This window comes from Chiloscyllium plagiosum, chromosome 3, assembly GCF_004010195.1.
Source record: "Chiloscyllium plagiosum isolate BGI_BamShark_2017 chromosome 3, ASM401019v2, whole genome shotgun sequence".
Taxonomy (NCBI): Eukaryota; Metazoa; Chordata; class Chondrichthyes; order Orectolobiformes; family Hemiscylliidae; genus Chiloscyllium; species Chiloscyllium plagiosum.
Window position 1 is genome coordinate 134,951,972 of NC_057712.1, and position 15,936 is coordinate 134,967,907.

At 43.8% G+C, this 15,936-nt stretch overlaps 1 protein-coding gene across 1 annotated transcript in view; it reads left to right on the top strand.

Annotated features, from left to right (window-relative positions):
• LOC122540195 (protein cornichon homolog 3-like) overlaps nt 1-15,728 on the top strand; it is a 42,170-nt gene extending 26,442 nt beyond the window's left edge. The window contains exons 4-6 of the mRNA XM_043675559.1: nt 8,765-8,877; nt 13,229-13,372; nt 14,044-15,728. Coding sequence (XP_043531494.1) covers nt 8,765-8,877; nt 13,229-13,372; nt 14,044-14,071 — 285 coding nt within the window. The 3' untranslated portion in view covers nt 14,072-15,728. The remainder of the gene's footprint in view (nt 1-8,764; nt 8,878-13,228; nt 13,373-14,043) is intronic.
• Nucleotides 15,729-15,936: the final 208 nt, after the last annotated feature.

Genomic DNA, 15,936 nt, shown 5'->3' on the forward strand with positions numbered 1-15,936 from the left:
CGGATATACTCTCCTGACGGGTCTTAAATTTACAATTAACGCCTTAGACTAAAACAAATCTAGATACAGGTAATAAATAATATTTATTCCAATAAATAATGTTTGTTTTAGCTTCAGCCATTTAAACATTGCCCCTAATGTAAATTACTCACCAACCAATCAGCTTACTGCTTTCCTGTTTCATCACTCTGCGCTGTTTGAAGAGAAGCTGTTCCTCCCAGGTTCAGAACTGACTCTTTCCCGAAGGTGACTCTATAGCTGACCCCTTGCTGAACCAGTCCTTGGAGTGTTTGATGGGGATAGTGCAGAGGGAACATTATCTTCAATTTTAACAAAAAGTAGAGGGAGCTTTACTCTGTAACTAACCCTGTGTTTACCTTTTCTGGAGGCGTTTCATGGGGATAGTGTAAAGGCAGATTTACTTTCAGTTTAAAAAAAAGACTAGATGGAGCTTTACTCTGTAACTAATGCCATGCCACACCGTAGAGTGTTTGATGCCTGCTTCTTTCTCCGGTATGTGGAACAGTCCATCTCCCGCAGCTATACCGGTACCATCTCACCTTTTCCTCCGCTACATCGATGACAGTATCGGGCCAGCATGTGCTCCCACGAGGAGGTTGAACAGTTCATCAACTTCACTAACACCTTTCACCCTGACCTCAAATTCACCTGGACCATCTCGGCTACCTCCCTCCCCTTCCTGGACCTCTCCATCTCCATTTCTGGTGACCGATTAACCACAGACGTCTGACTACAAGCCCACTGACTCCCACAGCTACCTGGACTACACCTCCTTCTACTCTGCCTCCTGTAAAAATGCCATCCCTTATTCCCAATTTCTCCACCTCCACCGTCTCTGTTCCCAGGGTGACCAATTCCACCATAGAAAATCCCAGATGGCCTCCTTTTTCAAAGGCTGCAATTTTCCTTTCCATGTGGTCAATGATGTCCTCCAGTGCACCTCCTCCACTTCCGGCTCCTCTGCCTTTGAACCCCACCTCTCCAATTGCAACAAGGTCAGAACCCCCCGTCCTCACCTCCACCCCACCAACCTCTGCATAAATCGCATTATCCTCTGCCACTTCTTCCACCTACAAACAGACCACACCACTAGGGATATATTTCCCTCCCCACCCCTATCTGTGTTCTGGAGAGACCATTCCCTCTGAGACTCCTTTGTCAGATCCAGGCACCCCCACCAGCCCTCACCCCACTCTTGGCACCTTCCCTTGCCACCGCAGTAAGTGCAAACCTGCAGTCACACCACTCCCCTCACCTCCACCCAAGGCCCCAAAGGACCCTTCCACATCTGACAGAAATTTACCTGCATCTCCACAAATGTCATCTGCTGTATCTGTTGCACCCGATGTGGTCTCCTCTACATCGGGGAGACAGGACACCTACTTGTGGATCATTTCAGAGAACATCTCTGGAACACCCACACCCACCAACCCCACCACCCCGTGGCTGAACACTTCAATTCCTCCTCCCACTCCGCCAAGGACATGCAGGTCCTGGGCCTCCTGCATCGACAAACCCTTACCATCCAATGCCTGGAGGAAGAACGCCTCATCTTCCGCCCTGGGACCCTGTAACCAAAGGGAATTAATGTGGATTTCACCAGCTTCCTCATTTCCCCTCCCCACACCATATCCCAGTTCCAAGCCTCCAACTTGGCACCGTCCCCTTGACCTGACCATTGTCTTGGGAACAGAAGATTATTGCATTCCCAACTACCTTCCCCCCAGCCCCACCCTGTCCCATTTATCTCTCAGCCCCCTGGCCCACAAGCCTCATTCCTGATGAAGGGCTTAAGCCCGAAATGTCGATTCTCCTGTTCCTCGGATGCTGCCTGACTGGCTGTGCTTTTCCAGCGCTACACTCTCGACTTTGATCTCCAGCATCTGCAGTCCTCACTTTCTCCTTAGTGTAGTAAAAGCCTACCTTTCCATTTTAGAGAGTGGAAGGAACTTTACTCTCTATCTAACACTGTAATGTACATGTCCTGGGAACGTTTGATGGGTTCAGTGTGGAGGGTTTAAAGACTGTGACTTTTTAAATTTTTTGTTGTGTTTGATTATGGTCTAAAATGAGGGAAGAATTGTTTTAAATCTAAGACCGGGGTTGGAATTGTTGCAATTTTAAAAGCATCATACTGGAAGTTTTTGAGATTTCATTGCAGTCTTGCTTTGCAAGTCATTGCGGAGGAGAGACAAGGTGCAAGATACTGAGTGTGTGTTCCATGAGTTTTGGCCAGTAACACATTGCTGATTGCTTTATGCAGTTGTGACCAATTGTGGATGTGAGAGATCATCAGTCTGGCAATAACTCTTTGATTGCGTCCTGGGCAGCTTGTTTGTTTGAACAATACAGTAGCAGATATTTTCCAGACAAGAAGAAGGAGGTTCTGTTTCTATCCTTACAGCAAATAACTTGGTCTGGAGACAGCCAGTAATTTTCCTCCACCATTTGCTGGATGCTGTTGTCATTGACCAGTGATTGTAAAATTAAATGTTTTAATGCGTATATGCCCTGGATCCCTGGCAAAGCACTGAGAATCTGGAAAGAAGGAGATTGGAGGACAGAAGGTCATGGATGCACCGAAAGACTGTCAGTGATTTCAGTTAACCTGAGACTATCAGACAAGTAGATCGGCGACTTTACATACTTTGATTAAATCATTAACTTTTGTGATGATTCCAGGAATAGGAGCATCAGTGCACTTTCCAAGTGTTTGTGATAGGAGATTGCGGACCCTTGGTTGGGATTATTTTGAAATAGAGACAACGAGGATTTGGGTGTGGCATTACTAACTGAGAAAGCACCAGGTTCGGTACTGCAAATATGAAATGGTCCTGGAAATTGCAAATGATTTCCTACTGATGGCAGAATTGTCTCTGACAGTCTTTAGAGAACTTCCAAATGTCATGTTAATTATGTTAACCATTAAATTAGGGGATAATTGCTTGCGAATGCTACATCGGCAGACATAATTGAAGTACAAGAACTGAATTTGGGCTCAGGGGTTTGGATGGCTGGTTTGTAATACACAGTAGACAGGCATATGTTCATCAAATAGTGGTACGGCTCACATATGTATGGGGGTATCTATTACAAATAAGACATGAAATTCCTATGGTAGAACATATAGGAATACAGAACACGCAAGCATTGATAAACAAGTATATACATGGTCAAGACTTCATAAAGATGTAGTGTAGTTAGACATGTAATCAGACCAAAACCTTTGATTTCCATATCAACTTTTGAAGAATTATTCCATTGAGCATTTGTACACTGTGTAGGACTATTGGAAAAATGTAAGTAGGACATCAATAAATCCAAACAATTGTGGAAAAGAACTCGATTCCCAGAAGCTATTCTTTTGAGGACAGTGCACCTAAAGTAGTAGAGGAAATGTTCGCTCTGTTTTATTTACTCATTATAGACTTCTATTTGGGATATAATCTGATCAGGCCTCAACTTTATGTCCAAAGGTTTCCACAAGATCATTATCAAAGTCAAAGGAGAATGTTGAGGAAAATACTGAGATACAGGCTACTAGACTAGACGGGATTGAGGTTCACAAGGAGGAGGTGTTAGCAATTCTGGAAAGTGTGAAAATAGCTAAGTCCCCTGGGCTGGATGGGATTTATCCTCGGATTCTCTGTGAAGCCAGAGAGGAGATTGCTGAACCTTTGGCTTTGGTCTTTATGTTGTCATTGTCTACAGGAATAGTGCCCGAACACTGGAGGATAACAAATGTTGTTCCCTTACTCAGGAAGGGGAGTAGAGACAACTCTGGTAATTATAGACCAGTGAGCCTTATTTCAGTTGTGGCTAGAGTGTTGGAAAAGTTATAAGAGATAGGATTTATAATCATTCAGAAAGGAATAAATCGATTGGGAATAGTCAACATGGTTTTGTGAAGGGTAAGCCCTCCTGAAGAAGGGCTTATGCCCGAAACGTCGATTCTCCTGTTCCTTGGATGCTGCCTGACCTGCTGCGCTTTTCCAGCAACACATTTTCAGCTCTGAAGGGTAAGTCGTGCCTCACAAACCTTATTGAGTTCTTTGAGAAGGTGACCAAACAGGTGGATGAGGGTAAAGTGGTTGATGTGGTGTATATGGATTTCAGTAAGGCATTTGATAAGATTCCTCATGGTAGGCTATTGTACAAAATACAGAGGCATAGGATTGAGGGTGATTTAGTGGTTTGGATCAGAAATTGGCTAGCTGAAAGAAGACAGAAGGTGGTGGTTGATGGGAAATGTTCATCCTGGAGTTCAGTTACTAGTGGTGTACCGCAAGGATCTGTTTTGGGGTCACTGCTGTTTGTCATTTTTATAAATGACCTGGATGAGGGCAGAGAAGGATGTGTTGGTAAATTTGTGGATTCACTAAGGTCGGTGGAGTTATGGATAGTGTTGATGGATATTGGAAGTTACAGAGGGACATAGATAAACTGCAGAGCTGGGCTGAGAGGTGGCAAATGAAGATTAATGCAGAAAAATGTGAAGTGATTCAATTTGGAAGGAGCAACAGGAATAAGAGTACCGGGCTAATGGTAAGGTTCTTGGTAGTGTAGATGAGCAGAGAGATCTCAGTGTCCATGTACGTTGATGCCTAAAAGTTGCCACCCAGTTTGATAGGGTTGTTAAGAAGGCATACAGTGTGTTAGCTTTTATTGGTAGAGGGATTGAGCTTTGGAGCCACGAGGTCATGCTGCAGTACAAAAGTCTGGTACGGCCGCATTTGGAGTATTGCGTACAGTTCTGGTCACCACATTATAGGAAGGATGTGGAAGCTTTGGAAAGAGTTCAGAGGAGATTTACTAGAATGTTGCCTGGAATGGAGGGAAGATCTTATCAGGAAAGGCTGAGGGACTTCAGGCTGTTTTTGTTAGAGAAAAGGTTGAGAGGTGACTTCATTGAGACATTTAAGATAATCGGGGTTAGATAGGGTAAACAGTGAGAGCCTTTTCCCTCGGATGGTGATGGCTAGCACAAGGGGACATAGCTTTAAATTGAGGGGTGATAGATATAGGACAGATGTCAGAGGTAATTTCTTTAGTCAGAGGTAGTTGGGGGTGTAGGATGCACTGACTGCAACAGTAGTAAACTCGCCAACTTTAAGGGCATTTATATGGTCATTGGATAAACATATAGATGAAAATGGAATAGTGTAGATTAGTTGGGCTTCAGATTGGTTTCACAGGTCGGCACAACATCGAGGGCCAAAGGGCCTGTACTGCGATGTAATGTTCTGTGTTCTGTGTTCTATTATCAGTTTGCATATAAAACAGTTGAAGTCAACTGCATATAATCTACAAACACAGGGAGCTTTAGAGAGATACTCTCAGACTGTCAGAATTATAATTCAGGCCTTGTCATGAATATCAAGATTGAGACAAAGTATTACATTTCTTATTATTCCTCAAATGAATCTCCTGAAATTAGTCCATTTGAATTGATCTATGGTCACGAGATTCGGGGTCCATCTGGAAGTAAAGGGGTATTTGTCACCTGGGGTTCACTCTCCAAATGCCTGGTTTTAAAAAATTCTTTGATAAGTTGTGAGTGTTCCTTGCAAGAGCTGTATTTGTTTCCCACCCCTAACAGCCTTTAACTCAGTGGCTTCTTCAGATTTTGACGGGACTGCTGCGAGATTGCTGTCTGTTTGATAGCAGCTGAGGTTAGGTCATAAAGGAAACCAGATGAACATCTTTTATCTCTAACTGGGACTGAGCGAACTTTTTTTAAATTTCAGAGCATATAAATTGATGCATTGTGTTGTGACTTAGCATTGAGTGTGACTTTCAACAGGAGGGCTGAGAATTGGCTGAGCAACAGACTGCGGGGAAGAGATGTTTATTTGCTTTTTCTAACAGTTTGACCCAATTAGAATTGGTACTTACTGTACTATAAGGAAGAAGAAAGCTGTTTGGTTCGTATTTGGTCAATATTTAGGATGCTTTTAACAAGATTATATGAACTAGTAATGAAGTTAATAACATATGCAAAAGAAAATTAATAATTGCATTTGCAAATGCCTCAGTGATTAACAGTGCTGCCTCACAGTGCCAGGGACCTGGGTGAGTGTAAGCGTGGAGTTTACTCATTCTTATCGTGTTTGCATGGGTTTCTGCTAGGAGCTCTGATTCTCTCTCACAGTCCAATAATGTAGAGACTTTACCTTTACTTCTTTCTTGTTTCAGTAAATCTCCAAGCTGCTAGCTTTAACATGCTGGAGGTAGAAGCTTGGATCAGCATTGAGATAAGTTATTAAAAGGATTATTTTGGATCACAGTTTAGATCAGAGTAGTGCTGTAAAAGCAGAGCAGGTCAGGCAGCATCCGTGGAGCAGGAAAATCGATGTTTCGGGCAAAAGCCCTTCATCAGGAATAGAGGCAGGAAGCTTCCAGGGTAGAAAGATAAATGGAGTGGGGTGGGGCTGGGGAGAAGGTAGCAAAGAATACAATAGGTGAATGGGGTGGGGATGGAGGTGATAGGTCAGAGGGGAGGGTGGTGTGGAGTGGATAGGTGGGAAGGGAGATAGGCAGGTAGGACAGGTCATGAGGGCAGTGATGAGCTGGAAGTTTGGAACTGCGGTAAGGTGGGGGAGGGAAAATGAGGAAACTGGTGAATTCCACATTGATGCCCTGGGGTTGAAGTGTCCCGAGGTGGAAGATGAGGCGTTCTTCCTCCAGGCATCGGGTGGTGAGGGAGCAGCGGTGAAGGAGGCCCAGGACCTCCATGCCCTCGGCAGAGTGGGAGGGGGAGTTGTAATGTTGGGCCACGGGGTGGTGTGGTTGATTGTTGCGGGTATCCCAGAGATGTTCCCTGAAGCGCTATGCGAGGAAGCATCCAGTCTCCCCAATGTAGAGGAGACTGCATCGGGAGCAACGGTTACAATAAATGACATTGGTGGATGTGAAGGTGAAACTTTGATGGATGTGGAAGGCTCTTTTGGGGCCTTGGATGGAGGTGAGGGAGGAGGTGTGGGTGCAGGTTTTGCAATTCCTGCGGTGACAGGGGAAGGTGCCAGGAGGGGAGGGTGGGTTGTTGTGGGGCATGGACCTGACCAGGTAGTCACGGAGGGAACGGTCTTTGCGGAAAGCAGAACGGGGTGAGGAGGGAAATATGTCCCTGGTGGTGGGGTCTGTTTGGAAGTGGCGGAAATATCGGCGGATGATATGGTCAATGTGAAGGTTGGTAGGGTGGAAGGTGAGCACCAGGGGGATTCTGTCCTTGTTACAGTTGGATGGGTGGGGTTTGAGGGCAGAGGTACGGGATGTGGATGAGATGCGTTGGACCACGTGAGAAGAGAAATTGCGATCTCTAAAGAAGGAGGCCATCTGGTGTGTTCTGTGGTGGAACTGGTCCTCCTGGAAGCAGATATGGCGGAGGCGGAGGAATTGGGAATACGGGATGGCATTTGTGCAGGAGGTCGGGTGGGAAGAGGTGTAATCCAGGTAGCTGTTGGTGTCGGTGGGTTTGTAAAAAATGTCAGTGTCTCCCAAGTCTGGGAGGCGTGGTCAGTGAGTCTGGGGAGCATGGCTGTTGAAGCCAGGTGCTTGGGCAATGAGGCAAACAGTATAACTTGGAAAATGTGAAATTGTCCATTTTGGCAGGAATGATAATAAAGAAGCATTTTATTTAAATGGTGAGAGATTGCAGAGCTCTGAGATGCAGAAGGATCTGGGCAGCCTCCTACATGCAACGGAAAAGGTTAGAATGCACGTGCAGCAAATAAATCTATTGGAATGTTGTCTTTGATTGTGAGTAGCATGTTAGTCAGGAAAATCTGCTCCAGTTATTTAGGACATTGGTGAGACCACACTTGGAGTACCGTGCACAGGATTGGTTACCTTTTTTACACAAAATGTAAAAGGCATTGGAAGCAGTTCGTAAAAGGTTTTCTTGATGAATATTCAGAAAGTGCTGGTTGTTTGTGAGGAAAGGTTGGGCAGATTAGGCTTGTATTCACTCGGAGTTCAGAAAGGTGAGAAATCTATTAGATTAGATTAGATTACTTCCAGTGTGGAAACAAGCCCTTCAGCCCCTCAAGTCCACACCGACCCACTGATTGGATTCAAACATATAAGATCTGGAGGGGTCTTGAGAAGGTAGGTGGAAAGAATACTTACTCTTGTGGGAGAATCTAGAACTAGGGTTCAGTTAAAAAAATGTTGCCCATTTAAAACATTGTGAGCTTTTGGACCACTCTTCCTCAAAATGCAATGAAAGCTGAGTTTTGAATACTTTTAAGGTAGAGGTGGAAAGATTCTTGATGAAGAAGTGGGTAAAAGATTTTCAGTGAAATGCAGGACTGTAGAGTAATCCAATCAGCCATGATAGTATTCAATGATGGAGCAGGCTGAAGGCACAGGATGGTCAATTCCTGCATTTGTATATTAGTCAGACAATATTCTGAAATGGTGTCATTGGATTTCTTGACAAAACTTTAGTTCTAACAATTGCCCATGTGACCTGAAAAGAAAAAAGTAAGTAAAGAGATTGAATTACATCTAGTCTCAGAACCTCCAATTCATAACAGAACATATGATGCCACATTTGTGTGGGAAGTGATACAAACATTTCTATGTGAGGCATCTCTTTATTGTATTTACTATTAAAAGTGAATTTATCTTTTATTCTAATTATCTCTTTCCTGCTGGTTAATGTTTGAATGTGTTGATTTTAGTTGGTTTGTCACATTGTTGTCACATTTTGTGTTAACATTCCTTTTCCATCCTGATGTAGTTGGTGCTTCCAGAATATTCCATCCATGGATTGTTCTGTATCATGTTCCTGTGTGCACAAGAATGGCTGACACTTGGTCTCAATATCCCTCTGCTCTTCTATAACCTTTGGAGGTGAGTCAGAAGGGAAGGTGATGGCCTAGATTGTTAATCCAGAGACACAGCTAATGATCTGGGTTTAAGTCCTGCCATAGATTTTGAATTCAATAAAAATTTGGATTTAAAGATTTAATGATGATCATGAAGCAATTGATTTGTCAGGAAAGAAAACTCATTGGTCTTTAGGGAAGGAAACTAAAGACCAATGAGTCCCTGGGGACTGCAGATGCTGGAGATCAGAGTCAAGAGTGTGGTGGTGGGAAAGCATAGCAGGTCGCTGGTCATGCAACATCTGAGGAACAGAAGAATTAACATTTCGGGCAAAAGTCCTTCATCTGATCTCCTTACCTGGTCAAGCCTAAATGTGATTCCAGACCCACAGCAATGTGGTTGACTCTTAATTGCCCTCTGAGGTAATTAGAGATGGGCAATAAATGGTGGTCTAGCCAGTGACACCCTCATCCAATGAATGAATGAAAAAGTACTCTTGATTGATTCACCAACATAGCAGGGATCTTTATTATGTGGTTAGAAGGTTAGCTTGTCATCGGCTTCTCAAGAGTAATTCAGGATGTGCAACAAATGCTGTCCTTCTCACAGACACTGTTTCTCTTTGAAAGAACTTATTTATTTCCTAAAACACAGTCAACAGGAGAACTCCATTGCCCAATTGTCAGCCAACCAGGTTGAATCATAGGAGAGAAATTACTGGGGAGAGATTACCTGGGGGAGGGAGAGAGAGAGAAAGAGCAAGATCAACAGGGAGAGACAGAGTGACAGAAATATCACAGGCAGAGACAGCAAGAACCAGGGAGAGAGAATTGAGATCACCGGGGAGTGTGGGAGAGAGAGAGAGAGAGAGAGAGACCATACAGGCAGAGAGATCATAGGGAGAGTTCTTGGGGAGAGAGATCGTTGGGGGAGAGCGAGATCTTGGGGAAAAAGAGAAATCTTGGGGCGAGAGAGAAATTTGTGAATGGAAATTGTGTTTGATGAACTTGATGGGGTTTTTTGAAGCTGTCATAACAAGATTGATAAAGGAGAGTCAGTGACACAGCATACTTGGATTTTCAGAAGGCTTTTTATAAAGAACCCCCACAGGAGGCTGGTTAGAAAGATTAAAGCACGTGGAATACTGTCCTGGCATGGATTAATGATGACCTAACTGACTGTGAAGAAAGTGATCTGTCATGGAATAAAATGGACAAGTAGCAACATAGATATGAATTTGGTTGAGTGATAGGAAGCAGAGATTAATGATTAATGAAATACCAAGCTGGAGGAAGGTTTGTACGAGAGTCCCCAGGGGTTGTTGTAAGGATCCTCATTTGTACTGTAAATAAGTTAGAGATCTCAAGAGAGATTGCAAACAGAGAAAGAGAGAGAGAGTGATCATCAGAGAGACACTGCAGGGAGAGAGATCACTGAGAGACACTGCAGGGAGAGGGGGAGAGAGAGGGAGAAGCCATCAGGACAGAGACTGCAGGGAGAGACAAAGTTAAAAATCCCACCACACCAGGTTATAGTCCAACAGGTTTATGTGGAAGCACTAGCTTTCGGAGCGCTGCTCCTTCATCAGGTGGTTGTGGAGTATAAGATTGTAGGCACAGATTTTATAGCAGAAGTTTACAATGGAATGTAATTGAAACTATATATTGAAAAAGACCTGGATTGTTTGTTAAGTCTCTCATCTTTTACAATGGTCATGTTGGTTTCAGTTCTCTCATTTGTAAATTCCAGAACTTTCTTAAAGCTACATTCTCAAGTGAACTTTAACAATAGGTGCCACATTGGTCCAGATAATCCATTGAAGGTGTGAGGTGTCCTGTGTGAGGCTGTCTGTGCCCCACTGTTCAGGGTACAATTCTCAACTCATTGACCGCCAGTTCTGATGTGCCACAGCAAGGAACTGTAATGACCTCCTCAGGAGACAGGCACGCAACTGACAAGGTACACTTCGTTGTCCAGTACTTCCCAGGAGCTGAAAAATTACGCCATGTTCTTCGCAGATCAATGAGGATAAGCACCTCGCCAAGACCTTCCCCACGCCTCCACTTCTCACTTTTAAACAACCAAACCTCAAACAGATCATCATTTGCAGCAAACTACTTGGCTTTCAGGACAACTTCATATAACTGTGTCATGGTAGACGCTGCAGAGTGTGGACAAGGATACCACCACTACACGTGGGGACACCAACCATCATGTACGTGGCAGGTACTCCTGTGACTTGGCTAATGTTGTCTATCTCATACGCTGCAGGCAAGGATGCCCTGAGGCATGGTACATTGGTGAGACCAAGCAGAGGCTATGACAACAGATGAATGGGCCCACACAACAATCAACAGACAGGAGTGTTCCCTCCCAGTTGGAGAATACTTTAGCCGTCCGGGACTTTCGACCTCGGACCTTCCGGTGACCATCCTCCTAGGCGGACATTGGGACAGGCAATAACGCAATTTCTCCTCAATAACGCAAAGTGGCCAAGCAGAGGATGATAGCCAAGTTTGGTACCCGTGGGGATGGCCTCAACCGGGACCTTGGGTTCATGTCACACTACAGGTGACCCCACTACACTGCATTGCACACATACAGAGTCATCAGACAGACAGACACTCACAGGCAGACACACACACAAACACTCCTACAGACCCATACACTTACGAAGACCCTCTCTCATACACAAGATGTCTCTCATACGGTCACACATATACTCCAACACTCTCACAAGCACCCACTCACAGACATATATCCCTTTACACTTACACTCATACATATACACACACTCTCTCACAGACACTCATACCCCCCCGCACACACACCCACATGCACATTAACACATATATGGTTGTGGGGTGAATTTGTACTTGCAGAATTACATTTTATTTTGCTCAAAAACTGATAAATCTATGTAAGATTCTGTAAACCCCTTTTTTAGAATCAGCCTGAGCATTGAGACACAGTCTCACACAGGACACCTCACATCTTCAATGCATTATCTGGGCCAACATAGCACCTATTTTGAAGCAAAGAGGTTCTTCTGCAGCTGTACAGGGCCCTGGTGAGACCACACCTGGAGTACTGTGTGCAGTTCTGGTCTCCAATTTTGAGGAAAGACATTCTGGCTATTGAGGGAGTGCAACGTAGGTTCACGAGGTCAATTCCTGGAATGGTGGGATTACCTTACACTGAAAGACTGGAGCGACTGGGCTTGTATGCCCTTGAGTTTAGAAGACTGAGAGGGGATCTGATTGAGACATATAAGATTATTAAAGGATTGGACACTTTGGAGGCAGGAAACGTTTCCGCTGATGGGTGAGTGCCGAACCAGAGGACCCAGCTTAAAAATACGGGGTAGACCATTTAGGACAGAGATGAGGAGAAACTTCTTCACCCAGAGAATGATGGCTGTGTGGAATGCTCTGCCCCAGAGGGCAGTGGAGGCCTAGTCTCTCGATTCATTTAAGAAAGAGTTGGATAGAGCTCTCAAGGATTGTGGAATCAAGGGTTATGGAGATAAGGCAGGAACAGGATACTGATTAAGGATGATCAGCCATGATCATATTGAATGGTGGTGCAGGCTCGAAGAGCAGAATGGCCTACTCCTGCACCTATTGTCTATTGTTAAAGATCACTTGAGAATGTAACTTTAAGAAAGTTCTGGAATTTACATATGAAAGAACTGAAACCAACTTGTTCATTTGAAAAGATGAGAGACTTAACAAACAATCCAGATCTTTTCCATATATAATTTCAGTTACATCACACTGTAAACTTTTGCTGTAAATTCTGTGTCCTACAATCTTATATTTCACAACCATCTGACAAAGAAGCAGGGCTCTGAAAGCTAGTACTCCAAATAAACCTGTTGGATTATAACCTGGTGTTGTGTGATTTTTAACTTTGTATACCCCAGTCCAACACCGGCACCTCCAAATCATGCAGGGTGAGCAAGACAGTGACAGTGACAGTGACAGTGACAGAGAGAGAGAGACTGCGAGGAGAGGGGAAACCACCAGGAGAAAAATTGCAGGGAGACAGGGAGATTGTCAGAAGAGAAATAGGGGAGGGCGATCCCAGGGTTAGGTTTCCTGGGGGTCATGGCTGTGGGAAGAGGGATTCTGGGAATTCCAGCTTTTCATCCCCATCACCAGGAATTTCATCCTATTCATTTAATCTCCTCCCATTTCCCTTATTACAGACTCAGTACCATTTCAATTGACTGCTGAGCCAAAGAAAGGAAGTGTGGGAGTGACCAAAGAATTGGGTGTTAGGGAGGAAAGAGGTTGGAGACAGGGAAGGGTATGGAGTGGGAATTGCAAGGAGATAAATCCCAGCAGGTGGCTGTGCCCTTTGTGTATTGCAGATATTTTCACAACCCCACAGACAGTAATGAGTTAATGTACGATCCTGTGACAGTGATGAATGATGAGACACTGAACTACTGCCAGAAGGAAGCTTGGTGCAAGATGTCCTTCTACCTGATGTCATTTTTCTACTACCTATATTGGTAAGGAAGCATTTCAGTGAACCACACATTGACTGAAAGGAGCTAAACTTTGGGACTACTAAAGGGGGTGAGGCCCAGGTTCCCGGAATGAGCTAGTTATGGATGAGAGGAGATTAGAAATTATGCCACAAGTTTCCAATAAATTTTGGATTTTCGGAAGGTCATTGATAACACAGCTGAAGATGGTTGGGCCTAGAACTCAGGAATCCCTACAGAGATGTCCTGAAACTGAAATGACTGACCTCTAACAGCCACAACCATCTTCCTGTGTGTTAGAATAGTCTCCAGCTGGCAATGAGTTTTTCTTATGATTCCTATTGACTAGGATGTGACACTCAGTCAAGTACAGCCTTGATATCACGGGCTGTGACTCTCACTTCACCTCTGCAATTCAGCTCTTTTGTCAATGTTTGAACCAAAACTGCAATGAGGTCAGGAGTCAAATGCTATTCATTGAGATTGGGAATTGCGTGACTTGTAATGGCACTCAAGGTGAAGTTAGAAAGGTACACGAGGGAGAAAGGAATAGACTGTTATAGAAGGCTCGGTTATAAACAGCAGTCTAGTCATGTGTAATTTCTTTCTCTGGTCTGTAAAATTATATGTAATTCAATGTAAATCTGGCCATTAAACTAAGTTTCAGCCTGTGGAATTTCTGTTTCCTTCTACAGTATGATCGATACATTGGTCAGCATCTAATCAGAGGACTCAGAGGCAGAGTGCACATCAAATCCAGCAAAAAGCAAATGCAGAGAGAGACTGCTGCATCCGAGTTATTGAATTCTAACCTTGAGCCATCCTTTACTACATTCCCCTTGAAACAATGAAGCAGCAGGGAAGAGTCAGTCCTTTACGGTCTCAACAGCTATGGAGGATGAAGGGAAAGTATGGAAGGGAGTTGATTCCTGCCTCACTCAACATGTCTGCCTTGTTCATGGATGTACAGTCTTAAAGTTTACAACTCTGAAACCAGCTGTGATGTCTGTATAATTGTTTTATTTATCTAGTTGTGTACAGAGGTGTCTCCATCAGTCCCCTTCTAAGTAAAGGAGATCTCTCCAGCTGGACCATTTACAGTGAAGGAGATCTCCCCATCAAGATCCCTTTATATAGGATCCTCCTCCTTCAGAAGCCCCTAAAGTAAGCAATATCCCTCCATCAGGTTCTCTTAGAATAAAGGAGATTTCTCCGTGAACCTTACAGTGATGCTGATGTATCCACAGCAACCTATTACTGTCAGGGAGATCTTTGTTCAGGATCAGTTGAATGAGGTATCTTCATTGGACCCTTTACAGTGAGGGAAATCTCTCCTTATGGCAGGGTGGGGGTGGGGTAATCTTTCTATCATAACCCCCTCCAGGCATTGGGGATTTCTCATGTAAGGGATAATTTCTCAGTGAGAATTATCCCTTACATGATGGAGTTCACAGCTCCAATCAATTGGAAAATGTTTGATGTATATTTCTGTTTGAAAGAATTTGATTGACGACATCATTGTAATCCAAACAGAATAGGTTGTTATAAGGTGCATAGAGATGAAATGGAGCCCAACTATCAGAAGGGTCCATCAGAATGACTTCTGCTTTAAGTTTGGCCATTCAACTGGATTGAAATGGGAAGATATCCATTGGTGACACTTAATACTTGCAGGAAGTGGGTATGCTCCCTTTAACTAGTGATATCAGGTTTCTGCACTGAGCTTAAATGAGATATTTACTCCCAACCACAATACAGAACTATCACAGTAGTGTTGTCCACAGTAATATCGGCCCAGTGATGACTAGTGGGATTCAAGGCTATAAGAGGTTGAAAACTGCAGAAACATCTCATGCTAGCCTCCACCCCCATCAGGAGAAACCCATTATGTGGCTCCAAGCAAGTTGATTTGAAGCTGAGAACAAGAATTTATAGTGGAAGCCTCCATTGAAGTGGATCCTCCAGTCCTTTCCCATTCTCAAAACACTCAGATCTATCAAAACAGTACATGCAAAGCTTCCAGTGCCTCCTTTCTGAAGTTGGTGAAAGAACAATGAAATTTATGCTCAACACTTTACAGCCCACTGAAAACCAGACCTTTTTTTGATACTGTTTTCAATACTAGTGGTTCATTCAGGTTCACACCAATAAGACAATCTTAATAACATTGTGATGCTCTTTGGGAGTGTCGCTGATGTACATCATCTTGATACCTTTAAGGGGCAGATTCACCTGTGATGGTTCTGTCTTAAGGAGTCCACTCACAAATTATGTATTCATTCTTGTACGGGAGCCTTGTAATATATCCTGACAATAAAGTTTGCAGACAGATAAACCTATATGTGACTACAGGGAGTGGTGGTATAATGGTAATGTCACTGGACTGATAAATCCTGAGGCCCAGGCTAATGCTTTGGAAAACGTGGGTTCAAATTCCACCACAGCAGCTAGGGAATGTTAAATTCAATTAATTAACTCAAATTTAGTCCCAGTTGTAGTGATTGTGACCATGAAACCATCAACAATTGTTTAGAGAAACAAAATCTGCTTCAGGAAGGGAATCTGCCATCCTTTCTCAGTCTGGTCTA